This window comes from Acinonyx jubatus, chromosome D4 (genome assembly GCF_027475565.1).
Source record: "Acinonyx jubatus isolate Ajub_Pintada_27869175 chromosome D4, VMU_Ajub_asm_v1.0, whole genome shotgun sequence".
Lineage (NCBI taxonomy): Eukaryota > Metazoa > Chordata > Mammalia > Carnivora > Felidae > Acinonyx > Acinonyx jubatus.
Genome location: NC_069391.1, coordinates 7,045,269 through 7,073,262, shown reverse-complemented (window position 1 = coordinate 7,073,262; position 27,994 = coordinate 7,045,269). Strand labels below are relative to the sequence as shown.

Genomic DNA, 27,994 nt, shown 5'->3' with positions numbered 1-27,994 from the left:
TGGCCCTGTTTCCTTGTTCTGCCAACTAGGAGCTTCCTCTCTTGAAGATTAAGTCACTTCTCGATGGAAGCTGCCGGACACTTCCTAGGCGCTAAGTGGGAGCTCCTGCGGCTCGCGCGGAGGAGGGTCCCTCGAGGCAGCCCTGGGAGGGGGCGGGGCGGGGCGGAGCCGGGCGGCGGCAGCCAGTCGCGAGCCAGGGGAGAGGTGACACGTGCCACCACCCCCGCCCCCCCCCCCCCCACCTCCTGTGCGCGTCTTAAAAGGGCAAAGAAAGGACGCCGGGACTTAGGCTACGCGCGGGTCTGGCCCGCTCTGTTGGGGTCCCCTGTTCCTCGAAACGTTTGTGAGTGGACGCGACGGGCATCGCACCCCTCCCTCACGCCCCTACCCGGCCCCGCCGTGGGCCCCGCAGGCCGGCGCGGCCCCTTTAAGAGGCTCGCGGGTCGGCCGCCGGAGGTCGCGGGGTGCCCCGTGCGCCGCGGGCCGCGCTCCCCGCCATGCGGGCGCTGCGGGCCGGCCTGACCCTGGCGCTGGGCGCGGGGCTGGGCGCGGCGGCCGAGGGCTGGCGGTGGCGGCGGCGGGCGGACGCGAGGGCGGCGCCGGGGCTCCTGGGCCGGCTGCCCGTGCTGCCCGTGGCGGCGGCGGCCGAGCTGCCCGCGGTGCCCGCGAAGCCCGGGACCCCGGCGGGCGGCGGCCCCGGCGAGCTGGCCAAGTACGGGCTGCCGGGGCTGGCGCAGCTCAAGAGCCGCGAGTCGTACGTGCTGTGCTACGACCCGCGCACCCGCTGCGCGCTCTGGGTGGTCGAGCAGCTGCGGCCCGAGCGGCTCTGCGGCGACGGCGACCGCCGCTCGTGCGACTTCCGCGAGGACGACTCGGTGCACGCGTACCACCGCGCCACCAACGCCGACTACCGCGGCAGCGGCTTCGACCGCGGCCACCTCGCCGCCGCCGCCAACCACCGCTGGAGCCAGAAGGCCATGGACGACACCTTCTACCTGAGCAACGTCGCGCCCCAGGTAGCGCCCGCGCCCCGACCCGCCCTCGCCTCGCCTCGCCTCGCCTCGCCTCGCCTCGCCTCTCGAGCGGGGGAGCTGCCGAGTGCGCGCTCGGCTCAGGCGCCTGGCTGCTCACCCCGCGCGCCCCAGGCGGGAGGCACCGAGCACGGGGGCGCCCAGCACCTGCTCTGCAGTCTGACCCTAACTGTGGGCCTCTGGGCACCTCCCTGGGCTTCGGTTTTCTCGCAGTAGCGCCGAGGAACCGAAGACAGTGCAAACAAGAGTATTGAGCACGCTTCCTGGTCCATGGCAAGCAGTACTATCTGTAATGAGGGAACTGAGGCACAGAGAGGCAAAGCGACTGGCCCACTGTCACACAGCAGGAGACCCAGGCAGTCTGTCTGGAGGAACCTGGGTTTTCAGCCATTGTCCCTACCCTGCGAGCCTTACAGGAGTCTAAGGAAAATAACTAGCATAGTCAGCGGTTAGCAGTCACTGTGTGCCCTGCCTCTAGGCCTGTTCCCAGCGGGGCCTGGAGACTTGACCTGGGGCTCTCCGTGAAGCCCCTGGGGTCTGAGCCTCCCTTCTGACTTCTGCCCATTTAGGACATTGGAGAGCTCAAGGGACGGAGTCCGGAGCAATCCATGACTTCCAGCCAGGGTTTGCATGTGGTTCAAACTGGCAAAGGAGCGGGTAGGGCTGGAGAACTGGCCTTCCCAGGGGCCCCTGGGGACTGGCCGGGAGGCTTGTTTCTCTGAAGAGGGAGAAATGCCCCTTTCCTTAGCAGAGCCCTTTGCAGCTGAGAAGCATTTCTGATCCTGGGATGCTGGTTGTCCCATTCCAGACGGGTGCAGGCTGGCACCCCCCCCCCCGCAGCTCTCTCTGGCTCCACCCTCATGGCCAGGTGGCCTCAAGGAATCTCTCCTTCCTTGAACCTCATTTTCCTCAGCATGCTTGCCCACCCCACTCCCCGCTGGACTGTCCCAGCCTGGTGTCAGTTCCCGCCCCCTGACAGTGGGGGAAGGGCCCCAGCCTCTGAGCCCCACGTCTCCAACCAGGTGCCCCACCTCAACCAGAATGCTTGGAACAACCTGGAAAAGTACAGCCGCAGCTTGACCCGCACCTACCAAAATGTCTATGTGTGCACAGGGCCGCTCTTCCTGCCCAGGTAAGGCTAGAGCTGGAGTGGGGGCTGGGGATGCCAGGGCCTCCCGTTCCCTAGAGGCCCCTTCCTGCCACTCTCACCATTCAGGCTTGCCTCAGCCCCTGGGTCCACACTCAGTGGCAGGTCACGTTATCTGGTTTCTTCACAAGCCTGTCCGTTCCCTACTTTAGGCCCCCTAATTCCACTTCTACAGCCAGAGACCTGTTGGGTACCCACCTAGACCGTGTCTCCTCTGTGCATGGCACCAGGCCCCAAATCTGCCTCTGTTCCTCTCTCCTACCTCACCTCTTGCCATGCGCACCCGACTCTGTTCTACCCAGATAGAAAAGTCTTCGTCAGGTCAGGCTCTTGCCTTCGGTCTCCTCTGCTTGGAACAATCCTCCTCACCCTCCTCACCCTGGAGCCAGGGTTAGAACTCCCTCTCCCTGACCCTGAGCCTCCACTCTGGGCCCTCTGTAGCCCTGCCTCCCAGGTGGAAGGGACTGAGCTCCTCTGGGCATGCTCAGTGATTTTCCTGGCGTACTGAAGATCGAGATAGAGGCAAAAGGTTACGGCAAGGCCCACAGGCCTGAAAAGGAATCCAGGGCCTATCACTTGATCTCTAGAGGAGCGGGCAAGTGACTTCAATATCCTCTCCTGTAAAATGGGGATAATAGCCACTACCTACCTCGTGGTTGCTTAGGAGTCAAGGGGAGGGGGGGGATGGTCACTGCAAGTGCCCTCAACGGCCTGCTGACACGGGGAAGACCGGAAGTCACCCGGCCAGTGTTCTGGACACCAGTGCCTGTGCCGGCACAGGGGATTCAGGGCTCATGGGCCTTGCCCACTTGGTGCTCGCCCTCCACAGGGGTAGGTAGAGCGTAAGCATGTGTCTGCAGGAGGGAAGGTGAATGTCCACAAGGCCCGATTCTCTGAGTAACGTTTACTGCTGTCACCCGTCCTGCCTGACCCAGTGCTGGGCACGAGGAAAACAGGGTAGGAGAGTGTTCACCCTGCAGGGAGATCCCAGCCTCCTGGGGAGCCAAGAAGGGCACGGGAGCCTCGCGCTGAGGTGGCAGTCCTACAGGCTGACACAAGTTGAAGTCAGGTCAGGGCAGCAGCCGTGGGTCCGACCAGACGCCCTGGGAGCCCTGAAAGGCCATGTGTGCCCGGCTCTGCCCGCAGGACGGAGGCTGACGGGAAGTCCTATGTGAAGTATCAGGTCATCGGGAAGAACCACGTGGCGGTGCCCACCCACTTCTTCAAGGTGCTGATCCTGGAGGCCGCAGGCGGGCAAATTGAACTCCGCTCCTACGTGATGCCCAACGCTCCCGTGGACGAGGCGGTTCCGCTGGAGCGCTTCCTGGTGCCCATCGAGAGCATTGAGCGGGCCTCGGGGCTGCTCTTCGTGCCAAATATTCTGGCACGGGCAGGCAGCCTAAAGGCCGTCACTGCAGGCAGCAAGTGAAGGCCACAGCCCTGCCAGACTGCGGGGGCGGGGCTGCATTAAAGGTGGTGATTTCTGGAGACAAGTCACGGCTGTGTCTGTCCTGGGGGAACCCCAGGAACCTCTGGCTTCCCTGCTGCTGCTTTGCTGTCGTAGGCCTGACGGGCCCCAGCCTGGGTGAGGCCAGGCTGCAGGGCGGCCAGGGAAATGAGGATGGCTTCCTGGAGAGGAAAGCAACAGGCTGGGGCCCGGGAGGCTGGAGGGAGCCCGGCCCCCAGCCTCGCAGTACCCAACCCCCCAGGGCCTGCTGCCCTCAGCAGAGCCCCGAGGAAGTTCAGAGCAGGCTCAGCTTCACCCTGCTGATCTGACCCCGGCTGGCTGCATGCCCCACCAGGGAAGGGCCTTGCCTCTCTGTTCCTCAGTGTCTCCCTCTAAAGAGAGGATGGTCAGAATAATACCTGCCTCCCAGGGTCAGGATTAGCGGAGGTGACAGGCAGTTCTCAGCCCCTGGTACAGGGTGGGTGTGGGGGGTTCCTGCTGGGAGGGTGTGGCCCCTGCAGGACCCCTGGGGACAGACTGGGGCAGTCCACCTGTGTACTCCCCACCCTTTGACAGTAATGGAAGCCAAGTGCCTACAGTGTGCTGCCTGTGCTGGCCTCACAAGTGGGCCCACGGGTTCCACGGATGCTCCGGACTGAGGCTCCCAGAGCTAGCTACACACTGCACCCCACAGGACTGAGGTGCCAGTGAGGCCCAGTGGGAAGGACCGCCCTGCCCACCACCGTCATGCGTGAGGAAGTGCAACACAGAGAGTACAGCTGGGGAAACCGAGGCCCAGGGTGGGGGTGGCCAGGGTCTCCTGGGTCACCCAGCCTACGAGCTGGTCCAGCAGCTGGAGGGCCACGAGCACCCAGGGTTCTTGACTCCCTGCTCACTCATACGCGGTCCCTGCTGGAATCTGCTGTGGCCAGATTGAGGTAGTGAGGAACCCATCTCCAGGGCAGGCTGGCTCGAGACAGCCTTGAGCAGGGTGGGTGGGGGAGAGCCGCACTCCCGTTGGACACACCCCTGGCTGGTGGCAGAACCTGGAGGACGGCCTGGGGCTAGAGCGGGGAGGCAGCCGGGCTCACTGGGCTCACCTCGGTGCGGATGGTGCGGCTGCCCTGGCCGGGGCACGTGTTGACATACAGATCAAAGAGGACGCTGGGTTCAGCCACCTCCAGGTTGGGGTCCGCATCCACTCCAGCTTCCAGCCCCTGGAGGCCCCCGAACACCACGAGAGCATGCCTGTGCCCATAAGAGGGGATCAGTGACTGCTCACTGAGGTCACACTGCATGCAGCTCCCCAGAGCACTCAGTCCCCACCTCCTGGTATGCAGTAGGGGCTCAGCCCGTAGAGCTCTGCCCATAACCCCTCCCCCCCCCAGACTGTTTCCGGCTTCCCTGGCCCCTGCCCCAGGCTATACCCACCTGAAGCTGGGAAGCTGGGCAGACGCCACATCTGAGCCTCTCTCTGATGTCCCAATGGTCAGGTCATACCCGTCCTGGAAGGGACCCTCAGCAAACACGGCACCTGGGGGAGAGACCCACATAGCCACTTAGCTATGTGTATATGTATACCTGGGGGAGGGATGGAGAAGGGGACTCAGGCACGGGAGGCACACCCAGGCCCTCCACTGTTCCTGGGAAGTCCAGGAGACCATGCCTGTGCTAGACTGGGGAAACCAAGTGGAGGGTGGGGAGGAAGGAGCTCTGAGAACTCCTATCTGTCCTTATGTCCTATTCCCAGCCCCACGGCAGACATTACTAATCGATCACAATCCTTTCTCTCAGAAGTCCTTCACAATATTCCAGGCAGCGCACTCAGGGAGACGGAGGCCCAGAGAAGGAAAGGCATTTGCCTATGGTCACACAGTAAGGTGGTAGGACAAAGCCCCTAGTCTGCCTTTTGGGTCAGGCAAGGCTCTCTGTAGCCTCCCAGAGAGAGGCCAGATATTCAAAGGAGGAAACTCCGTCCTTACTGAGGCAGGAAGCCAGCCGGACTGTGTAGCCCCAGTAGAGACCGGCTTTGGTGCGAGGGTCCTGCGAAGACACAACTTTCCCCCGGTAGGTCTTGCTTTCTGCAGATGAAGTGGAGAGGCTGTGAAGATGGGGTGAGGGACAAGGAGGTGGAAGGAGGCGGCTCCGAGCCCAAATGCTGGCCAAGCTGGGAAGCTTCCAGATACCTGGGAGCTGCTTCTGGTTCAGCTGCACCGTCACCCGAAGTCCAGGCTCCAAGTTCTTGTCAATCTTCACCTCCTAGGGAGAAGCCAGGAGAAATGGGTGCTATTCCCCACAGGACCAGCAGGGGTCACTGCTCCCCCCGATGTGGGGGCATGGGGGCGGGGGCTGGCCAGGTACCTAAGGGATCCAGGTCAACCTCCATCCCCTTTCTCTGGCACCTGCGCCAGACCTGCTCACAAGAGACCATTCGTGCAAGATGACTATCCCAGGGCACTGGGCAGAGATGAATGCTCTGGGCCTGGCACAGAGTAGGCAGTGTTTCGTGAGATGAGATCCCAGTCTTTGCTTTGAACAGAAGTGGCCATGCCACTTACTAGCTGTAGCAGTTTGAGCGGGCCGCATAGCCTCTCTGAGCCTTGCTCTCTTCATCTGTCAATCAGGAAACTCTCCATAAACAGCAGCTACTGCTATACTGCCCAGGGCCGGGCATGAGGTAAATGGGAGATGTGATGGAGAACAACTGATGTCTGCGTCTCATGCCAATTCTGAATTCAGGACACGGGGCACTTTCTTTCCCTTTAGACGCTTCTCGTGTTTCCTCCTTTCGTCTGTGGTCAGGGTCTGGGTCATCCTGGTCTGCTCTTTTTGCGGGGAGAGGGGACCCCACACATGGAAGTGTTTCTGCCTCTGACTCCAGGAGAATTGAGCGTAGCCAGGCGGCCCAGGGTGGGTCTGCAACCTCGCTGGAGCTGCCCCAGAGGGATTCTGGACTCGCTGCCGCAGGGTTGGGCTGGGCTGGGTTTGAGCATGAGAACTATCTCCTGTTCATTTAGTTTTCAAGAAACAGTCGACCTGTTCCTGGCTTTATCTACTGAGCCCTGTTGCGGGGCACTTCTCTGGCCGAAACCTGCATCAGTGGAGGAAGACCAGGCACAGATGCCTGGGTCCAGGGCTGCCCACTGCCTTCCATAGCCAGGGTATGTCCCCAATGTATGTCTCAACCCACCCTCCCAATTCCTACCTTCTTCATGCCACAGTTGACAAAGGACCCGTGGCCCGGCCGGGTGGGCCGGTCCACAACGATGCCTTCTCTGAACTCGGATTCCTCATCCTGACGCATGTGGTGAGGGCTGTCCAAGGGGTTCAGAAGCCCTGTGGGTAGAAGGGGTGCAAAAGCACACGGTGGTATGGAGTTCCAAGCCTCAGGTCTGCCACAGACCTGCTGCTTGCCACCACGCACAGGCCTTGCCCTGCCTGGGCCCGTTCTCCCACTGGCACAGCAATTTCTCGGGGTCTGGGGGGTGATCCATGGGAAATGGGGGTCAGCCCCCACTCCGGCCTTACCTGCAAACTGGAGATCCTGGTGCTTGGGGAAGAACGCCTTTCTTAGGTACCTAGCAAAGAACGCAGATCTCAGAAAGTTCCCAGGGGAGGCCACCTCCTGCCTGACCTGCACCTTCACCACCCTGCCCCACCCCACCACGCGCAGGCCAGTCTGCCCTTCACCCCCTTACTGCGGACACTCCAGGTACTGCAGGATCCGGGCCAGCTGCACGCACGCCTGCCCCTTCTTGCCAACGCCCCTGAATTCACCCTCCACAGTCCTGGAGAGAGAAAGACAGGCCTTCCAGAGCCTACTGCCCTCCCTTCGAGAGCTCCTCCACCCAGTCTGACCTCTGTGGTCCCCTGCTTTGCGACTCTTCCCACCAGATTCACTGGGGGCATTTCAGACATTTCTCAGCCCAGGCAAGCAGGAGGCAAAAAGAATGCAGCAAAGCCAGTCCTAGCAGCCCCTCCCTCCTCCCTGAGCCCGGGTGCCCTGTTGGATGGCTCCTCACTTGGCATCTTGGCCTTCTTCATCAAACACCACAATCTCATCCACACAGAAGATGGTGCAGGCTCTGGCAATCTGGCCAGCCAGGTAGGTGCGAAGCTCCGGTGACTGGGCGTTGTCCAGGATGGAGCCTGGCAGGGCCACGCTCAGGGTATAAGGCCGACCTGGGCAGGGGAAGGTTGTTCGTGGTCAGAGGGGCCAGGGCTGTGCTCTCCCTTCACTTCCTCTCATCCCAGGGCTCAGAGTTAGACAATTTTCCCTCTGGGAGGAATTTTGAGGTCAGCAAATCAGATCCAACTCCCCTTTCCAGGCCTCAATCTCCCCAAGAAGAAAATGGACCCAGTGGTCTCCAAGGCTCCCATGAGCAGGGCACACCCCTGGGTAAGACTGGGGAGTGGTTAGAGACATTGGCCTAAGTTCGTATGTTGGCCCTGCCCCTTACCGCCTCCACTACCAGCTGTCAAATGGGGATAATAAAGAGAGCTATTATTAGCGTCTTTATATGTGTGCATTTACCCAGTAACCCTAAAAAGTATTACCATGATACCCATCAAGACATGGAGAACCTGTGGCCCAAGGTCACACAAAAAGCAAGACAGCGGGATCTGGGTTCAGGCTGTCTAGCTCTAGAGGGACCACCATACTTTCCCTCCCGCAGTTGTCCAATGGGAGCCACAGGAGGAACACCCATGAAGGGCTTCCCTGGTGTGTAAAACAGCTGACATGCTCAGTTTCTGTCTCCACTGTCACCGTCACCACTGGTCACCAATGGGCTTAGAGGTTATGATGCCCTAACCCTCCTGAGGTTCGGGTCTAGACGAGGAGAAAAGACACAATTTGTTAGGGTAGATCCAGATGTACCGATGTGCAAGGACACCCAGGGTTCAATGTGGGATGAGAAAAACCAGGTCCAGAAGCTCACGGATAAAGTGGTCTCACTTTATAAAACTGTATCTGTATGTTCTCTGCATATGTATAATATCTGCAACATAATATCTGGAGAAACTTTCACTGCAACGTTTGCTGGAATTTTTTCTTTCTTCTTTCTAGTTGTCTATATTTTTGTGGGGAGGGAGATTTTATTTTTAAGTTCATTTATCTTGAGAAAGAGAGAGAGTGAGCTTGCACAAGAGCAAGGCAGGGGCAGAGAGAGAGAAAATCCCAGGCAGGCTCTGTGCTCACAGCACAGATGTGGGGCTCAGTCCCACAAACCGTGAGATCACGACCTGAGCTGAAACCAAGAGTCAGATGCTTAACTGACTGAACCACCCAGGTGCCCCAGGAAGGGAGATTGTTTTGAGCAGCTATTATTTAATGATATAAAAAGACAAATCCTTTTTTAAAGAAATCGTTTCTTTTTTAAAAATGTTCATTTTGAGAGAGAGAGAGCACGAACATGAGGGGGGAGGGGCAGAGCAAGAGGGACAGAGAGAATCCCAAGCAGGCTCCACACTGTCAGCGCAGAGCCCTCACAAATCGTGAGATCGTGACCAAAACGCAACCAAGAGTCAACTCATGCTCCACTGACTGAGCCACCCAGGCACCCCCTCTCCCCCCAAAAAACCCCAAATTCTATTATAAAATCAAAATAAAGGACGCCTGGCTGGCTTAGTCAGTAGAGCATGCAACTCTTGATATCAGGGTCGTTAAGATCAAGCCCCACGTTGAGCATAGACCTTACTTTTAAAAAATTAAATAAATAAATAAATAAATAAATAAATAAATAAAGTAAAATAAAAATAAGTAAATGAAAAACTAAATTAAAGCACACAAAGTGCTCGATAAAAAAGTGAAAAACCACCGTCATGATGATGATGAGTTCTGGAGATAGAAAGTTATGATATGTGACACTTTCCCTCCACAAGATTTAAACCTACCTAAGTAGGAGGTTAGGACTCAGTTTTCCGGGTCTCTCCCAGTCTCTGGGCCTCAGTTTCTCCATCAGGACGTCTACACCCACTGGGCTCTAAGGCCCCTCCCAGATAGGACACTGGCTGCCCTGCCCAGGACCCAGCCTGCTCACCCTGGTCCTCCCTCTGTGCAGCAGCCTCTTCTTCCTGCTGGCGCTTCGCCTGTTCTTCCTGGGCCCGCTGCCGCTCCAGTTTTTTCATCAGCTTGAGGTCCTTCCACTTCCTTTTCTCCTCTTTCTCTGGATGAGGGGACATCTGGATTGGTGGCGGGGAGAGGGCTTGGAGGGAGAGCGACGCGGAGCAGTCCGGGAGATGGTGCCGTCTCAGTAGGGCTCAGCCTGGGCTCTCCAGCGCTGTTTAGTGAGCAGCCACAGGAGCCATATGGGCTTCTGGCCCCTTCTTTCCCATTTTGGGTGCTGTGGGACCCAGAGCGGACAGACCTGGTGGCTCTCCACAGGGTTCAGCAGTGCACTGCTGGAGTGGCATTGGGCAAGGTTCAGTGGATCCCCCGCCACCCCACCCACCCAGCCTCCACCCAGCCCCCTTACTTACTCTGTTGCTTCCATTTTCGCCACTCGACCCTTTGGCCATGTTCACCCTGGAGAAGAAACGGGAAGAGGTATAGGAGTGAGGCTGAATGATCACAACTGGGGGGGGGGGGGGCAACTTTCTGCTCCGAAGTTGCCCCCTGCCTGTAAAATGGGGGTGGTGAGGCACCCCCCCCCACCACTGCCACCCTAGGGAGAGCGTCGGGGGGAAGGGACCCGCTATACTCTAGGGCCTAATACCAGGTCTGGCACATAGTAAGCATCCAACAAGTTGTTGAATGAGGTGTCAACGGAGAGAAGACGAAACAGGCTCAGGGAAAAAGAACCTGCCTGCTGTCACTCTGGGAGTCAGAAGCGATACGCCACGAAAGGACTCGAGTTACCTGGGTTACCTGACGCTGTCCGGGCCCTGCACCCACCCGGTGCTCATCCATGCAGGGGCGCACGCGGCCACGAGCATGCGGCACCTCGGGGCTTCCGGCCTCGGGTCAGCGACAAGCAGGGAACGGGAAACACGGCACTGCCCCGCCACGGGCCCCCGCGCGGCTCGTTCTCGCGCCCCCGCGCCCCGTCCTGCCCGGGACCGCACCTCCCGCCACCTACCGGGCCGCAGGGCCTCTTCTTGACACGCTCCGCCATGTTCGCCGCTCACCGTCGGCCCCGCCCCGCCAATCAGACTCACCCCTTCCGGCCACACCTCCTCCCAGCCGTCCAATCGGAGAGCCAATGGCGCGCGGGGGCGTGGCCCGGGCCTCTGCCTGCTCCGCGAGCGCTTGGGCTGGGATGAGCCCCCGCAGTGAGTTGGGGGACGAGGTCTGGGGGCCAGTTGCGGAGGGCTCGGGGTCCAAAGGGCAGGTTGTGTAGTGCTGTCCTGGACCCGTGGACGGCTCGAGAGTCGCCCGCCGTTTCTGCACGAGCGGCACTCAAAACTCATCTTGATTTTATTCTACCTGGGGACCCTGAGGCCCAGAGCTGGAGTGTGAGTCAGAGTTGGAAATGACCTTGGAGATAATTTAATCCAACTCTTTTATAGATTCGTTCGTTTACTCTCTTTTAATTAACAGACTTGTTAAAATGTGTTTTAGTTTATTATTTTCTTTAAGTAAGCCCTATGCTCAATGTGGGGCTTGTACTCCCCACCTGAGGTCTAATGCTCTACCGAATGAGCCAGCTGGGCACCCATAAGAGACTTAGTTTTTTAGGGGCTTCTGAGTGGTTCAGTTGGTTAAGTGGCCGACTTCCGCTCAGGTCCTGAGCTCACGGTTCCTCCCTCCTTGGGCTCTGTGCTGACAGCTCAGACCGTGGAGCCTGCTTGGGATTCTGTCTCCTCTCTCTCTGCCCCTCCCACACTTGTGCTCTGTCTCTGTCTCTCAAAAATAAATAAATGAAAAAAAAGAGAGACTTAATTTTTTAGAGCAAATTTAGGTTTACCAAAAATTGAGCACATGGTACAGAGTTCCCATATAACCCCTCCACCACTCATTCCCCCTATTTTAAAACAATTTTTTTAAATATTTGCTTTTGAGAGAGAGCGAGTGAGAGAGAGAGCGCGTGCGCGTCCACGCGCACGGGGGAGGGGCACAGAGAGGGAGATACAGAATCCAAAGCAAGCTCCCAGCTCTGAGCTATCAGCACAGAGCCTGAGGCAGAACTCGAACTCACAGAGCACAAGACCATGACCTGAGCCAAAGTCGGATGCTTAACTGACTGAGCCACCCAGGTACCCCTCCCCCTATTTTTAACATCTTGCATTAGTGTGTACCTTTATTACAATTAATCAACCAATACTGATGCAATATTATTAACTGAAGTCCATAGTTTAGATTAGGTTTGTATTGTACCTTCTATAGGTTTTGACAAAGGCATAATGTCACATATCTACCATCACAGTATCAAACAAAATGAATTCACTACCCTAAAAACACTGTGTTCCACTCACCCTCCTCTAAGCCCCTGGCAACCACTAGTCTTTTTTTTTTTTTTTTTCCAATGTTTACTTCTTTTGAGAGAGAGAAGGAGAGAGCTGGGGAGGGGCAGAGAGAGAGGGTGAGAGAGAATCTCAAGCAGGCTCCACACTGTCAATGCAGAACCTGACACTGGGCTCGAACCCATGAACAGTGAGATCATGATCTGAGCCCAAATCAAGAAAGAGTGGGACCCTTAGCTGACTGAGCCACCCAGGTGTCCCAACTGCTAATCTTTTTTACTGTCTCTGTAGTTTTGTCTTTTCTTTTTTTTTTTTTAATTTTTTTACACTTGATCTTAGCCAAAAGGCCGAGAAGCGATATTTTTAATTTTTTTTAATGTTTATTTATTTTTGAAAGAGAGACAGAGTGAGAGGTGGAGGGGCAGAGAGAGAATGAGTCACAGAATCCGAAGCAGGCTCCAGGCTCCGAGCTGTCAGCACAGAGCCCGATGCGGGGCTTGAACTCACGGAGTATAAGATCATGACTTGAGCTGAAGTCGGACACTTAACCGACTGAGCCACCCAGGCGCCCCATAGTTTTGTCTTTTCTAGAATGTCATAATAGTTGGAATCAGAAGGTATGTATCCTTCTCAGACATCCTTACACGAAGCAAAATGCATTTCAGTTTCTATCATGTTTTCTCATGGCTTGATAACTCATTTCTTTCTGTTGCTGGAGACCATTTCGTTACATGGATATGCCACAGTTTGTTTATTCATTCCTCTTTTGAAGGACATTTGATTGCTTCCACCGTTTCATTTTTTTTTTTAATGTTTATTTTTGAGACAGAGAGAGACAGAGCATGAATGGAGGAGGGTCGGAGAGAGGGAGACACAGAATCCGAAGCAGGCTTCAGGCTCTGAGCTGTCAGAAGGGCTCGAACTCACGGATTGTGAGATCATGACCTGAGCCAAAGTCGGACGCTTAACCAACTGAGCCACCCAGGTGCCCCTCACCGTTTCATTTTTCAAGTAAGCTCTAGGCCCAACATGGGGCTTGAACTCACACCCCCAATATGGAGAGGCGTATGTTTTGGGGCGCCTAGGTGGCTCAGTGGGTTGAGTGGCCCACTTGAGCTTGGGTCATGATCTCGTGGTTCACGAAGTCGAGCCCTGCGTTGGGCTCTGTGCTGACAGCTCGGAGCCTGGAGCCTGCTTCCGATTCTGTGTCTCCCTCTCTGTCTGCCCCTCCCCTGCTCATGCTCTGTCTGTCTCTCTCTCTCTCTCTCCCAAAACTAAATAGACCATTAAAAAAAAAGAAAAAAAGAGTCGTATGTTTTGCCAGGTGCCCGAAGGAAAGACTAATTTCTAATTCAATGTATGTGTTGACATTACAAGGGTTGTGTTTATTCTACCATTTCCTCCCTCCACCCTCTGGTTCTGCGTCTAAGTCCGGTCTGCCTCCTCAGGCTGGCTGAGGTTACTCAGTCTAAGATCTCAAACTTCTGTAGAATCACAGATTTCAGCCTTGGGCAGATTTTGGATTGGCTCGTGAGACATGGAACCTTTGGTTGGGATGGTTCTCCCCGTGAGATCCATGGGTTTGTCCCACTGGGGACTTTCTTACCGTCAGGCTATGTATGTGCAAAGGGGCTCCAAGACTGAGCCTCTGAGCTGGTATTCTGTGTCACGATCTTGACTTTGGAACTGTGGTAGTACTACGAAGCCACAGCTTGGATGGAGAAGGAGGGAAGTGTATTATGTCCTAGCTCAAAACGTGTTCCGGCAGCAATTCCCTGACACCACATGGGTGTCCTACTCTTCGATTCAATTCTGATAATAGGTACTTAGAGGTGGCGCAGATCCTATAGGTTAAGGGCTCAGTCCCACAAGAACGCCCCCCACTTCAAATGCCATCAGCAAGTGGGGGCTCTAGGCTACTCACACTTCTGCTTGGATGACTACAAATTTGGGCATTTCCACCATTTGCCTAGAGTTCAGTAATTCCCTGAAATGATTCATAGCACCCAGGAAGGTGCTATACTTAACAGTCACGGTTTCATTATAAAGGATACAATGTTGGGACACCTGGGTGGCTCAGTCCGTTAAGCGTCAGACTTCTGCTCAGGTCATGATCTTGTGGTTTGTGAGTTCGAGCCCCACATCAAGCTGTCTGCTGTCAGCACAGAGCCCACTTCTGATCCTCAGTACCCCTCCTGCTCTCTCTCTGCCCCTTCCCTCTCTCTCTCTCTCAAAAAAAAAAAAAATTAAAAAAGAAATCATCTGACTCTTGATCTCAGCTCAGGTCTTAATCTCAGGGTTGTGAGTTCAAGCCCCGCATTGGGCTCTGCACTGGGCATGAAGCCTACTTTAAAAAACAAAACAAAACAAAACAACAGATACAACACAGGAACAGCCAAATGGAAGAGGTACACAGAGTAAGGTCTTGGGGGAGGAAGAACTTCCATGTTCTCTCCTGATGTACCCCCCTCCCAGCTCACCAGATGTGTTTACCAACTCAGAAGTTCCTTGAGCCTCACTGATTCAGGGTTTTTATGTGGGGTTTCATTCCGTATGCACGATTCATTACATCATTGGCCAAGTCTCCTCCCTCAGGAGTTAGTATTGAAAGTTCTGACCCTCTAAAGACATAGTCAAAGGGGCTTATTATGAATAATAATTACGAACAAAGGACGAGTCCTATCTCTCAGGGAATTCCAAGGGTTTTAGGAGCTCTGTGCCAGGAACCAAGGACAAACACCAAGTACATTTTATTGTATCATATATTCCCATTACGAATACATGTCTCACATGAGCAGACACCTGGGCCTGCCGTGTAATGCAGCTTCAAGGGTTCCAAATGAACTCGGGAGCTACCGTGACTGTGACTTCCCAGCGAGAGGCCCACGCCTGGGAGCAAATTCGCTTCTACCTTTGCCAGCTCGATGGCTTTGGGCAACTCACATCACCTCCAACGTGGCTTCCTCATTTGTAAAATACAGAGAGTAACTCCTGTCCTGAAGGATTGTTTGATGAGATGGTGGGCATCTAGGCCCCTGGCACACAGGAGTACAAAACAAGAAGCTACTTCCTTCCCCTTCTGTCTAAACTCCCTGGCCCTCCTGCCCTGGACTCTGACCCCTGTGGGTTAGGACTGTATCTTCCCTGTGAGACACTCAGCTGGGGCCCCTGTCTCCCATACACATGCACGCATACCCCAGGGACACACAACCATCTGAGCCCTGGGTTCCAGGCCTGGTTTTAACTAGGTTTTGACTAACTGGTTTTGACTAGTTTTGACTAACTAACTGTGATGTCAGACAAGTCCCCAGTCTCTGCCCTTCTCTGGGCCTCAGTTTTACTCCACAAAACACATTTGTACAAAGAGGGGCTGGGAGCTAAGGTTCACTGGGTGCCTTCCTATTTTTTTTTTTTAATTTTTAAATAGGCTCCATGCCCAATGTGGGGCTTGAATTCACAACTTGGAGATCAAGAATCACATGCTCTGCTGACTGAGCCAGCCAGGTGCCCAAGGTGCCTTCCATGCTGACCAAGTCGATCAGCACCAGGGTGTGAAGCAGAGAGAAGCAGGAAATAAGGGTCTAAATAACTTAAAACTTTATTACGGGTGAAAGGTACCGGCTTGAGGATTCAAGCCTAGAGACCGCTTCCCAAAGTGAAGGTTAAATAAGGAAAGGGAGGGATGCTAAAGCCTTGGCTGGGGCCAGTGCAGGGCTGGCGCCAGGGCAGGGCTGGGACTCAAGGCCAGTACCCTGTTGGACTCTGTCCACTGAGCCTCAGACAAGACTGGGAAAAATACAGAGGGGGCCCAGGACCGTATCACCCCACCCAGGGAGGAGCAGGGAGAGGCCTGGCTCAGGTACACCTCACCACCAGGACAGGAATATAGGCACTGTAGTAAAGTGCTCCCGAATCTACCAAGATCAAGAAAGAGGGCTCTGCCCGGGGGACATCCTGTGTCCCAGAGAAGGCCCTCCCCCCCCCACTCCATCTAAGCCCAACCTGGGAATGGCTGAAACCCGGACAAAGGCAGAGCCTGGCAGAGCCCGCGGGAACCAGGTGGGGCAGGGCCGAGCAGGTGGTGTCAGGGCCTGAGCTCCTTCTTCCATTTCTGCAGCTTCTCATCCATGGCCTGGAGTGTGGACTCATCCTGCACCAACACAGATCGGTCCAGCCCCTCTCCCCACACCACCAGTGGGCCGCGGGGAGCTTGAGGGGGCCCTCTTTCCCCTCAAAAACCCCGTCCTTTACCTTCACGAAACAGAAGCGGATATAGTGGTCAAAGATCTTCCGATGAGGCACGCTGTAGAAGGTGGAGACGGGGATGGCCACCAAGCCCTGGGGAGGAGGAAGCCCATGTCTCAACACAGCCCCATAGCAGGGTAATCCTTGGCTCTGGGGACAGAGAGCTTCTCTCGATGGGGTGGGGGAAAGAAGGAACATTCAGTGGGGCACCTTCCGGTGCTGGGTCAAGGTCAGAGGCAAAGAATCCCAGAGCATGGTTCTCGGTCCCTCCCGGTAGTACACAGGGAGGGGAAATGGAGAGGGGAGCACCACGTGGCAGGTTAGGGCAGAGCAAGAGAGGAAATAAAACTTAGGGTCAGAGCTCGGAGCTGGCTGAGCTCGTAGTTAACGAGCCAACTCTGCACCCACTGCACAGATGGGAAGGCTGAGGCCGAGAGAGGGCAGGGATTCCTGGCAGCCCGCACGGTGTCTTTTTGCAAATTCCAGACTCCCCATTCCTTGACATAGACACACTCCTGTACCAGGGCTGAGGGCAGAGGCTGGGCTGGATTTGGGCCCAGCCTGTAAAACCACACACAGGTGCCCTGGCAGAGCCTGGCCCACCTTGTTCTTTTTTTCTTTTAGGATGTTATTTTATTTTATTTATGTTTACTTATTTTTGAGAATGAGAGAGATAGAGCACAAGCAGGGGAGGGGCAGAGAGAGAGGGAGACACAGAATCCGAAGCGGGCTCCAGGCTCCGAGCCGTCAGCACAGAGCCCGACGTGGGGATTGAACCCACAGACCGTGAGATCTCGATCTGAGCCGAAGTCAGAAGCTTAACTGACTGAGCCACCCAGGCGTCCCAGACCCACCTTGGTTTTGATCATCCACTTGATGAAGCGTCTGTCGTAGGGCTCGTCCACGTCACCGGGCAAGTCGGGCATCTTGCTCTCTGGGGGACAGAAGCCACGCTGAGCCCTGGGCGGCCTCCAGTGCCGCCTCCCCGCACCCCCCTCCCCCCACCGCCCAGCCTGGCCAGTCCGGCTCACTGAAGTCTGAGATGTCTGCCATGAAGAAGTAGCTGCCCTGGGGGACCACGGGCTTCAAGCCCACAGACTGCAGGCTGCGTATCATGTGGTCACGGGTGCGCTGCATGGCCTGCGGGAACTGCGCAAAGTAGCTGCTGGGTTGGCCAAAGTGAAGCTGCTCGTGCTCGAAGCTCTGGGCCACTGCCGCCTGGGGAGGGTGGACGGACAAACAGGTTGGGGCCGATCCCACCCCGGGGCCGCCTGGGGCCTGTCGTTGCTCCTCCCCCCCGCGGCGGGGGTCCCCTGCCTCTCCTCACCTGACCCTGCGTGGGACAGTGGTAGATAGAGTTCTGGTGCACCGTGCGCAGGTGTTTCATGAGGCTGTCCGGGCCCAGGACCCAGCCCACCTGGCCCAGGAACACGAGGAGGCGGTGAGGCCCTTCGGGGCCTCGCCACACCCCTTCTCAGTCCCCAGGGAGGGCAGCCTCACCCGGCCTCCCAGGATCACGGCGGGGCGGCGGTACCCCTACCCTCGTCGACTCACCTTCCAGCCAGTGGCGCTAAAGGTCTTGCCAGCGCTGCCAATGGTCAGGGTGCGTTCCCACATACCAGGAAGACTGGCTGCTCAAGGTCAAAGAGAGCGGCTGCTGAGCCCGGGGGGAGGGGCAGGGGAGGGGCGGCGGCTGGGCCCCGGTGGGCACGCGGGCTCGCAACACTCTGGACTCCACGTGCTAATAAGCTATTTACCGAACTTATCTCAGCGCATGTCTCATGGCAGCCCTGGAGGCGGCACCACTGTGCCACCCCATTTTCAGAGAGGTGAGGCCACTGCCCCAGATTACCCAACCGGTGGGGCTCCAGACCCACGGGTCCTAACTGGCCGGGCTGGCACTGACTTCCGGGTTGGGTTCCGGGGCCCGGCCACAAAAGTCAGGGGGAAACGCGGGCACCCAGGTCGGCTTGGCTCACCGATGCTGACATGCTGGTACCCGTCGTAGACCAGCCACTGGTAGACCTCGTCGGCGATGCAGATCACGTCATGCTGCTGGCACAGGCTGGCCACCAGCTCCAATTCCGCCTTGGAGAACACCTGTGGGGACCGACCCCGAGCCGAGAGGTCTGCTCAGAGGGATGAGGAGGTACTGCCAACCCACGGCCAAGGGCCCTTCCACCCCATCTCATTGAATCCCGGCAACTCTCACCCTGGGAGGTCTGTTGCCAGATGACAGAAAATATACATACTGGTCTCTGCACCAGGTTCCTGGCTCAGCGCTCCTAAAACCCTCGTAAATCTCTCAGTAACAAGAGCGCCAGGAGCATATCTTGTCCTTATATTTGATCTCGGACCCCCATCCGTCCCCAACACAGGGCTCCCGAAACCCTCCCCAATTCCCAAGTGATAAGAGCACTGGAGGTGTTTTTTGTTCTAATGAGGCGACACCCTGGGTAGGCATCGGGGTGGCTCTGGGATGGGGCCGGTCACCAGAAAGATCCGTGATTAGAAGCTTGGAATTTTCAGCCCCACCCGCATCCTGAAGGGTGAGCAGCCTTGTGGGACGGAGCCCTAACCTGCGGGACCTGATGCTCCAGCTGGTGTTGCAGAATTGCTGGGTGTGGGACTCCCCTCTCCCCCAGTCCGGGGTCAGAGTGTGGTAAGCACAGTGGTTGTGTGAGAGGAGAGACACCCAGTTGGAAGACTGGATTTTCCTCTACATCGGTTCTGTCACGTTCCCATTTTACACGTGAGAAGACACTCCGAAAGGCAAGTTCACGGTCCCAGGGTCTCAGGGAGGTCATGGAGACACCCAGCCTGCCCCACTTCCCTGGGGATTCCTGCCTCTGTCCCTGGGACCTCGGTCCTCAGCTTACGTTACAGGTTGACCTCCCATCTCACAGATGAAGAAACTGAGGCACCCGACACAGCAAAGACATGAACCCAGTCTGGAGGGGCCCCCGGAAGGAGTTCTCTCAGGTACCTTTCCCACAGGGTTGTTGGGTGTGTTGAGAATTAGGGCTTTGGTATGAGAGGTAAACTTGCTGGCCAGCTCTGTGGGGTCCAGCTGCCAGTTGCTGCTGGAATCCAGTTCCCCATCCCGAGTGGGGCCCTGTAAGAGGAGGTAGGGTGTGGTGGCAATAATTACCAACATGACATTCAGCTCCAGGGATCTGACCCTCCTTCCCACAGTCCTTTTTTCCTCAGGGACTCTGGATACGCCTCCCCCATCCTGGAGAAACTGGCCTCCTTTTCTTCCTTCTCTCCCACCTCCCAGGAGCCAACACAGCACACCCCTGGGACCCCTCCGCCTACCACACCCCAACCAGCGTCCTCACCGGCTTCAAGGTCACAAACACAGGATGACCCCCCGCCATCAACGTCATGGGTTCATAACAGTCAAAAAAGGGCTCAATGATGATGACCTAGCAAAAGGATCTGATTAGCTGGGGTCAGTATGGCCCCCGACCCTCATCCCCACCGGGCCCGAGCCTCGATCACTCACCTCGTCTCCTTCTTCCACCAGGGCCTGGAAGGCTGTGAACAGGGCCCCATAGGCACCCACAGTCACCAGCACGTTCTTGAGTGGGTCTATCTCCTGTCCCAGCAGCTTCCCAAAGAAACTTGCCAGGATCTTTGTCAGGGGTGGGTAACCCTGCCAGGACAGCAGTGGTCAGCCCCCTGGCTCGGCCTGGGCCCACCCTCCCGCTCAGCTGCATCCAGGAGGTTCTAGCACTTTCTAGCAATAGGCCTGAGGCAATGTTGGCTCAAGTTGGGTGAGTTCTTTTATCTCCCCTACCAGTGCTTGTCATCAAGCCTGTTCTGTGCGGTCCCAATGCCCAGGGCTGGCATTTGGTGGAGACCCAGACAGAGCGCGTGCCTTCGCGGAGCACAGTCCAACAGAGCCCCACAGTAGCGGCAACTCCACAATTTCAGTTTAAGAAGGACATTCGTGCCATCTGATCATCCCAGCAGCCTTGCAAGACATGATTCCCACCATTCGACTGGTAGAAAAACAGAGACTCAGAGACAGGAAATGACTTGCTCAAGGTCATGCACAGTTGAGGTGCAGGAATAGGCCTTTACATCACGGCTTTGGAAGCACCCTGCTTTGAGAGGAAGGTTGGATCCGTACGCTTGTTTGCTGAGGACACTTATAAAACACTCGAGGCTAAGCCAAGTGACTGAAACCCGCGGTCTAGAACTTAACTAAATAATCCACTAAACCAGATTTGACCACAGAAAATTTTCTGTACAGGAAAATATACCATGAGCAAAATTAAAAGACAAACATTGCAAGTTAAGAGAAGGAGGTAAGATGTTTAATATATAAAGAGCTCTTACAAAACAACAAGACAAAGATATATACCTAAACGAAAAAAATGAAGTAGGTCATGAAAGAAAAAGTGTTGATGCCCAATACACACATAATTGAGGAAAAGCAAATAAAAGCAACATTGAAAGATTGCTCTAATATTATAAGAATATAATATCAGTATTAAAAAGATTGGCAAGAGTATAGGACAAATGGGTGGTCTCTCTACAGAACGAACTTTCCTGCCAGGTCTGCGACCAGTCTGTTGGTGGGGATGTGAGTAAGCCTTTTTGGAAGGCAATCTGACAGTGTCTACCACATGTTTACATGCTTAGACCCTTTGATTCTCTAGTTTTACTGCCAGGGATCTAAGAGAAACACGCACACGGGTGTACAAAGATATACGTGCAGAAATATTCACTGTGCCATTGCTTATAATAGTGAGATATCCAAGCCAGCCCATCAGTGCAGGGCTTGTTAAATAAATTATAGCACAGCTAAGCAATGGAATACCATGTGGCCATTAAAAAGAATGAGGGGGGCGCCTGGGTGGCGCAGTCGGTTAAGCGTCCGACTTCAGCCAGGTTACGATCTCGCGGTCCGTGAGTTCGAGCCCCGCGTCGGGCTCTGGGCTGATGGCTCAGAGCCTGGAGCCTGTTTCCGATTCTGTGTCTCCCTCTCTCTCTGCCCCTCCCCCATTCATGCTCTGTGTCTCTCTGTCCCAAAAATAAATAAACGTTGAAAAATAAAAAGAATGAGGCTATGCTGGCTATTCTGATGTGGCAAGTTGCCCATGACACGATGTTTAGTGAAATAAACAGGTTACAGAATATTACAGTATATGAGTCCATTTGGATTTAAAAAATGCAAATCTCACATGTTAGGGGTGTGTGTGTGTGTGTGTGTGTGTGTGTGTGTGTGTGTTTATATAAGCACTTTAAAAAGTTAAAAAGTTTAAAAGTCTAAACACTCTTCAGCAAAGTAGCAAACTGTTGGGCGTGGTTATCTCTGAATGGTGGAGCCAGAGGGACCTTTACTCCAAGAACTGGTGGATATTTTACTCTGTGACCTTGACCAGAAGAGTTTGGATTTAGAGTCAAATCAGCCAGCAGCTTGCCTTTCAGGATGCAGCTTAGGTGTTACCTCCTCCAGGAAGGCTTCCCTGATCTCCCCTGATTTCCTTGCCTTCTTTCTGCTCCCACAGTATCCTATCCTCCTCTATCACAGCATATCAACTGCCTGTTTTCTGCTTTTGTTTGTTTGTTTTAATCTGCTTTTCCCACTAGGCCATGAGGTCCCGGCTCATAGTTTTTTGTCTGCCTTTCCCTAGATCGTGAGCTGTCCCAGGGCCTGGAACAGAGGAGACACTCCGTGAACACTGAACTGTGGCCACATTCAATTCCCTGGGCTCTGCCCCTTCCTCCCGGGGGCTTCCTTGAGACCTGTGTCCCGGGGCTCTGGACGGGGCTGGGAGACTCACAAATGCCCTGGTGTACTGGTTCAGCATGAAGTCGCTGCTGAGGGCATGCTGAAATGCTTCCACAGCGAAATCTGGGGGTGGGAAGTCGGGGAAGCCTTGGCCCAAGTTCACAGCATCGCATTCACTGGCCATTTTCACAAACTCCACCCTGAGCAACAAATGGAGAGTCAGCACCTGCCCGCCTGGACCTGCTTCCAGGACAGGATGATGCACTGGGCTCATTCCAGAACAACCGGAGAGCTGGCACCTGCCCCAGCCCGAGACCTGCGTGAGGGTCCAAACCCACAGGTCCCTGATCTGAGGTCGGGTGGGCCAAGCACTGTACCAATCCCACATCTTAGCCCCCCGGGATTTCCAACTTTCCGACCAGGATCCATGGTAAGAAATGCTCACATCACAAACCCCACGGAGCACAAACATGGAATCCGTGTTCTCCTTCCGGTGTGGTCAATCACAGGACCTCCCAGCCTATCCTGCCCTGCCTCATCCCACTTTATTCTTTGGAAATATTTGTGGAGACTCCGCAGGTGGATTTCACACACCATTAGTGCATCTGTCGGCACCACAGCTGGACCACCAGGCCTCCCATCAGCCACTTCTGGCCTCCGACAACCTTTCTTCTGGCCCTACCTGGTGGCCACCTCTTCAGGGAAATGGGAGAGGCTGAGAGGCTGGATGAGGAGGCTGGTGTGTGGTCTGCAGGTTGGTTGGGAGCAGAGGAGTCAGGCTTGGCCGAGTTGAATTTGCATAACAATAAATAACTGTTCCATCGAAAATCCGTCCTTTTCTTCCCAGAGCCCCACAATGCCTCTGAAGATACACGGAGCTGCTGAGGCTCAGAAAGGCTAGTGACCTGCCCAGAGTCACACAGCAGCTAATAGCAGAGCTGAGAGGCAAAATCAGCTGGTGGACATTCCATGGTGATTGGGTGATGGGGACAGGGGACAGCCAGGCTCAAATGCCCTACAGAGTCCAGCTGCCCTCTGGGTTGGGTCTCTCAGGTCCTGATCCCCAGGCCACCACCCTCGGGTCAGCAGGAACCTGGGACCCTTTTTTGTCCTGACTCTCTTGGTCTCATCCTCCTGGCACCCGCCCCTCCCCTCCCCGCGCCCCCCCCCCCCGCCTGCCCCATACGTACCCCCCAGGCCCGCTCCTGCTCTGCCCTGCCTTTGCATGAGACTTGACCTCTCCTGGCCTCAGTGGGGGTGTTGGGTCCAAGAGTCTGCCGGTCTGTGAGCCAGGAAAGAGTACTGCCCCCTCTCCCATCCTGCCTCCTTGTCATTTCCTCCCTCCAAGTTGGACTCTACCCTACCTGCCAAAGCCTGCGAGGCTGTCCAGCCTCCCTCAGACAGAGGACTGAAGGCGGCAGCCTTCACGAGGGGAGTTTGAAAGAAAAAATGGTCCCATGCTTTATAAAACAACTACCAACATCTTTTTTTTTTAAGTACAGGCCAATGCCGCTGGCCAAAGGCAGGGAGGGATTAAGAAGATTCCCTACATTTTTCTTACACACCTTCCCACTGCAATCCGTTGTGTCACTAGTAACAGTGGGCACATGCTCCTTTCATATTTAGAACAAGTCAAGAAAAAAGAAATTAACCTCGGCAAATGCCCAGTAAAGAGCTGCCTGTATCTCACCTTCTCTTACTCCGTACTAAGTGTGAAATAAAATCGGTGGAAAGCCCTGAGCCGGGTGCCTGGGTAATGGCGGTAGCTTTCATAAGGCTACATAAGGCACATGAGTCATAAGGCACATGAGTCACTGCACCTGCACCCGCACCCCCACCCCCGCCACAGCCAAGTGGGGGTGAAGCTGAGATTCGAACCCAGGTCTGCTGCTTCAAGTCTCACCTTTCACGGGGCCGTGGCTGCAAATCTCACAGTCCTGGCAAGGCAGGGGGCCCTCCTGGGTTCCGCTGAGTTCCTGCAAACCCAGGGACGTCCCGCCCCGCCCCCAAGCCCCCACGCCCGACGGGACACCCGCACACCTCCCCAGCCCCGCGGAGCTCACCATGGGTTGTGGTCAATCCCGTCCAGCCTGCGAGCTTGCACCCTCTTGGCCATGGTGAGCTGAAGACAGAAGGAGCAGAAGAAAGTCAGAGCGGTGGATGTGCAGATCTTTTCTGCCCACAGTCCCCGCCCCTCTGGGGGGCAGATGCAGATCCTTACTCCCCAATAGCAGGATGGGCTCCAGCCAACCCTCGCATCTGGCTCCGCCCCATCCCAACAGCCTCACTGGCCCAACCTGCCCGTCTGGACTCCTCGTGCTCTGAAATGGACCAGATTCAGACCAGATTCAGGCCGACTGAGGAAGAGAGGCAAGAGGAAGGGGGAAGAGGGCAGGAGAAGCACAAAGGTAAAGGTGACAGCAGCAGGTTCCCTTACAGAGGTCTGGCTAAACTCAGAACAATCTTGCTGGGCTCATTGTATAGATGAGAAAATCACATTTAAAAAAAAAAAAATATATATATATATATAGGATTCAGCTTAGGTGTTACCTCCTCCAGGAAGGCGTCCCTGATCTCCCCCACATTTCCTTGCCTTCCTTCTGCTCCCACAGTATCCCATCCTCCTCTATCACAGCATATCAACTGCCTGTTTTCTGCTTTTGTTTGTTCGTTTTGGTCTGCTTTTCCCACTAGATCATAAGGTCCCGGCTCATAGTTTTTTGTCTGCCTTTCCCCAGATCGTGTATTGTCCCAGGGCCTGGAACAGAGGAGACACTCTGTGAACACTGAACTGTGGCCATATATATATATATATATATGTATATATATATTTGTAATGTGATTTTCTCATCTATAAAATATACCTAATATATACATATATTTTTTTAAAATCTCTACACCCAGTGTGGGGCTCAACCTCACAACCCCGAGATCAAGAGTCACATGCTCTACTGTCTGAACCAGCCAGGTGCCAGAGAAAATCACTTTTTATACTTTTTATAATATTTATTAATGTATTATACTGACATCAATAAAACAGACTACAAAACAGCATGTGCGGTATGTAATTGTGTTTTGTAAAAGATGTCCCCTAATATATATTTGCATATACATACACTTTTCTGTGACCATGTATGAATAGATAAAAAAAGAGTTTGGGGGGCGCCTGGATGGCTCCGTCAGTTGAGTGTCCGACTTCGGCTCGGGGCATCATCTCACAGTTCATGAGTTCGAGCCCCGCGTTGGGCTCTGTGCTGACAGCCTGGAGCCTGCTTCGGATTCTGTGTTCCCTCTCTCTCTGCCCCTCCCCCACTCGTGTCTGTCTCTCTCTGTCAAAAATAAACATTAAAAAATTTTTTTTAATTTCTTAAAAAAACAGAACAAAGATGAGTTGGGGTGGCGGTGGGGGACAGAAAGTGGACTTCAGGGAAGTTTGAGGTGGGGTATGGAGTAGGGGGTGGAGGGGCATAGAGAGAGAGAGAGTACAGAAGAGGTGAATGGAGTTGAATGGGTTCAAGGAGATAAAATTAATGGGGGAACCGCGGAAACTTGGGAGGGCAAAGGCATGACCTGCAAGGATGTCAGACGGTAACTGCATAAGTGTGGAAACAGTGCCTGTTCTTGCTTGGACTTCTGCATAACGTATTCCTCGGCCAATGTCGATTGAGCACCTACCTCGTCCCGAACCCGAACCCGGGGCTGGGCTCCAGGGATGATGGGGAGGCAGCCGCACAATGCAGACTGTTCAGATGTAAAGCTCTGAGTTCTACATTAGAGGCAAGAGCAAGAGAGGGGTCCCCAGCCAGGCTGCAGTCCAGGAAGGCTTACTGAAAGAGGAAGCTCATGCACAGCTCTGAAGCCAGGACCAGGCCAGATCCCAGGGGCCCCGGGTTAAGTGGCAAATCACACGGGGCTGGAGCACTTACAGTCTGGTGCAAGCACCGAGTGACAGATGTTCCAGCCTTCTTTCTCTGGAGGGGCCCCGTCAGCTGTAAAGAGATGGCTGCCGCATTCCTGAACATGCCTCCCAGAGCCTCGGGACACTGGCAACTTCCCCTCCAGGGGCAGAAGAGAGGGAGGAGAATGCTCTGGCCAGAAAATGGCTCCGAGCCCAGGGCGTGGGTCCCACACACACAGCTCTAACAACAACAACAACAACAACAGTCAGGGCAATTTTACTGAGTGGTCACTGTGTGCGAGGTGTGGCAACAAGTGCTTTTTTTTTTTTTAAAGTTTACTTATTTATTTCTTAAAAAATTTTTTTTTAAATGTTTACCTTTATTTTTGAGACAGAGAGAGACAGAGCATGAGCAGGGGAGAGGCAGAGAGAGAGGGAGACATAGAATCAGAAGCAGGCTCCAGGCTCTGAGCTGTCAGCACAGAGTCCGATGAGGGGCTTGAACTCATCAACTGTGGGATCATGACCCGAGCCGAAGTCGGACGCTCAACCGACTGAGCCACCCAGGCGCCCCTAAGTTTATTTATTTATTTTGAGAGAGAGAAAGCACAAGTGGGGAAAGGACAGAGAGACAGGAAGAGAGAGAGAATCCCAAGCAGGCTCTGCACTGTCAGCACAGAGCCTGATGCAGGGCTCAAACTCATAAACCGTGAGATCATGAACTGAGCCAAAGTCGGATGCTTAACCGACTGAGCCACCCAGGAGCCCCACAAGTGCTTTTTTGCATGATTATCTCTCACACCTACAACTCCTCCATCCCCAGCAGTCAGAGTGACCCTTTCAAAATGTAAATTACCTCTAATGAAAAAAAAAGATCCAGGGGAAGATCATGGATGGCCCCTAACATCACAGGGAGAGTCAACCCCACATTTTGTGCTGACTCTGAAAACACACACACCTCCTGCAAATTATTCCTGTGCTAAAACCAAATCTAAATCAGATCATGCCTTTGGATTGCTAGAACACAAGGGACAAAAGAACATGTTAAATGACACCATGGAGAGGCGATCCACAAATGACCCTGTTTCTTCAACAGATAAAGTGCAAAGGAAAAACCTATCTTGGACACGATAGGTTAAAGGAGACTTAAAGGCATACATTTAAAAAGTGAATGTCTTAAAAAGCAAGAAAAATATTGACAGACTCACTGCACAAGTTCAAAGCTTACTGAAAGGCTACTGGAACCAACAAAGGGTAGTACTAGCATAAGGACAGACATATAAATCAATGGAATCGAATTGAGCATCCAGAAATAAAGCTCACACATTTATGGCCAATTGCCATCTGACAAGAATGGTAAGAAAATTCAGTGAGGCCACAACAGTCTTTCAACAAATGGTACTGGACAACTGGTTATCCACAGGCAGAAGAATGAATTTGGACCCCTACCTCACACCATACACAAAACTAACTCAAAGTGGATCACAGACCTAAATATAAGAGCCCAAACTATAAAACCCCCAGAAGAAAAGAGGAGTATATCTTTGTGATATTTTTTTTTAAAGGAATTTTTTAAAGTTTATTTTGAGGGAGGGGCACCTGGGTGGCTCAGTCGGTTAAGTGTCCGACTTCAGCCAGGTTACGATCTCGCGGTCTGTGAGTTCGAGCCCCGCGTCGGGCTCTGGGCTGATGGCTCAGAGCCTGGACCCTGTTTCCGATTCTGTGTCTCCCTCTCTCTCTGCCCCTCGCCCGTTCATGCTCTGTCTCTCTCTGTCCCAAAAATAAATAAACGTTGAAAAAAAATATATAAAAAAAAAAAGTTTATTTTGAGGGAGACAGAGACAGTGCAAGTGGGGGAGGGGAGAGAGAAAGGGAGAGAGAGAATCCCAAGCAGGCTCAGCTCCGTCAGCACAGAGCCTGACTCAGGGCTCAAACCCACGAACTGTGAGATTATGACCTAAGCAGAGACAAAGAGTCAGATGCTTAACCGACTGACTCCACCCTGGTGCCCCATCTTTGTGATCTTCAGTGAGAAGACAATTTCTTAGATACAACACCAAAGATACAGGCAACAAAA

The 27,994-nt window shown here is 54.5% G+C and overlaps 3 protein-coding genes across 8 annotated transcripts in view; 1 reads left to right on the top strand and 2 right to left on the bottom strand.

Moving 5' to 3' along the window:
• The first annotated feature begins 250 nt into the window (after positions 1-250).
• ENDOG (endonuclease G) lies at positions 251-3,671 on the top strand. Its single transcript, XM_053204528.1, has 3 exons — positions 251-1,016; positions 2,054-2,163; positions 3,325-3,671. The coding sequence occupies exons 1-3, from the start codon at positions 498-500 to the stop codon at positions 3,605-3,607; spliced, it is 912 nt and encodes a 303-aa protein (XP_053060503.1). The 5' UTR covers positions 251-497; the 3' UTR covers positions 3,608-3,671.
• SPOUT1 (SPOUT domain containing methyltransferase 1) lies at positions 3,068-10,796 on the bottom strand. Of its 2 annotated transcripts, none has more exons than XM_027035328.2 (12): positions 10,705-10,796; positions 10,106-10,151; positions 9,667-9,792; positions 7,648-7,807; positions 7,324-7,413; positions 7,154-7,203; positions 6,831-6,961; positions 5,812-5,884; positions 5,608-5,706; positions 5,057-5,159; positions 4,726-4,873; positions 3,068-3,807 (listed from the first exon to the last, which is right to left on the bottom strand). In XM_027035328.2, the coding sequence occupies exons 1-12, from the start codon at positions 10,738-10,740 to the stop codon at positions 3,673-3,675; spliced, it is 1,197 nt and encodes a 398-aa protein (XP_026891129.1). In that variant the 5' UTR covers positions 10,741-10,796; the 3' UTR covers positions 3,068-3,672. The 2 variants fall into 2 exon arrangements, with proteins under 2 accessions (XP_026891129.1, XP_026891128.1); XM_027035327.2 differs by lacking the exon at positions 10,705-10,796 and adding an exon at positions 10,485-10,681.
• A 4,813-nt stretch (positions 10,797-15,609) lies between these two features.
• Positions 15,610-27,994, bottom strand: part of KYAT1 (kynurenine aminotransferase 1) — a 34,376-nt gene continuing 21,991 nt past the window's right edge. For 2 of the 5 annotated variants that reach the window (XM_027035340.2, XM_027035335.2), the window contains exons 2-14: positions 25,946-26,158; positions 24,083-24,141; positions 22,072-22,219; positions 19,782-19,931; positions 19,615-19,701; positions 19,260-19,388; positions 18,253-18,373; positions 17,828-17,904; positions 17,601-17,690; positions 17,305-17,491; positions 17,128-17,207; positions 16,280-16,366; positions 15,610-16,178 (exon numbers count right to left, since the gene is read on the bottom strand). In XM_027035340.2, coding sequence (XP_026891141.1) covers positions 16,113-16,178; positions 16,280-16,366; positions 17,128-17,207; positions 17,305-17,491; positions 17,601-17,690; positions 17,828-17,904; positions 18,253-18,373; positions 19,260-19,388; positions 19,615-19,701; positions 19,782-19,931; positions 22,072-22,219; positions 24,083-24,141; positions 25,946-26,041 — 1,377 coding nt within the window. In that variant the 5' untranslated portion in view covers positions 26,042-26,158 and the 3' untranslated portion in view covers positions 15,610-16,112. The remainder of the gene's footprint in view (positions 16,179-16,279; positions 16,367-17,127; positions 17,208-17,304; positions 17,492-17,600; positions 17,691-17,827; positions 17,905-18,252; positions 18,374-19,259; positions 19,389-19,614; positions 19,702-19,781; positions 19,932-22,071; positions 22,220-24,082; positions 24,142-25,945; positions 26,159-27,994) is intronic. The other 3 variants (XM_027035338.2, XM_027035339.2, XM_027035337.2) reach the window with 2 other exon arrangements.

Coding starts and splice junctions, on each gene's coding strand:
- ENDOG (XM_053204528.1), top strand. CDS start 498: ATGCGGGCGCTGCGGGCCGGCCTGACCCTGGCGCTGGGCGCGGGGCTG. Junction 1,017..2,053: donor TGAGCAACGTCGCGCCCCAG/GTAGCGCCCGCG, acceptor GTCTCCAACCAG/GTGCCCCACCTCAACCAGAA. Junction 2,164..3,324: donor GGGCCGCTCTTCCTGCCCAG/GTAAGGCTAGAG, acceptor CTCTGCCCGCAG/GACGGAGGCTGACGGGAAGT.
- SPOUT1 (XM_027035327.2), bottom strand. CDS start 10,535: ATGGATGAGCACCGGGTGGGTGCAGGGCCCGGACAGCGTCAGGTAACC. Junction 7,414..7,647: donor GAAGAAGGCCAAGATGCCAA/GTGAGGAGCCAT, acceptor TTCTCTCTCCAG/GACTGTGGAGGGTGAATTCA. Junction 6,962..7,153: donor CCAGGATCTCCAGTTTGCAG/GTAAGGCCGGAG, acceptor TTCTACCCACAG/GGCTTCTGAACCCCTTGGAC.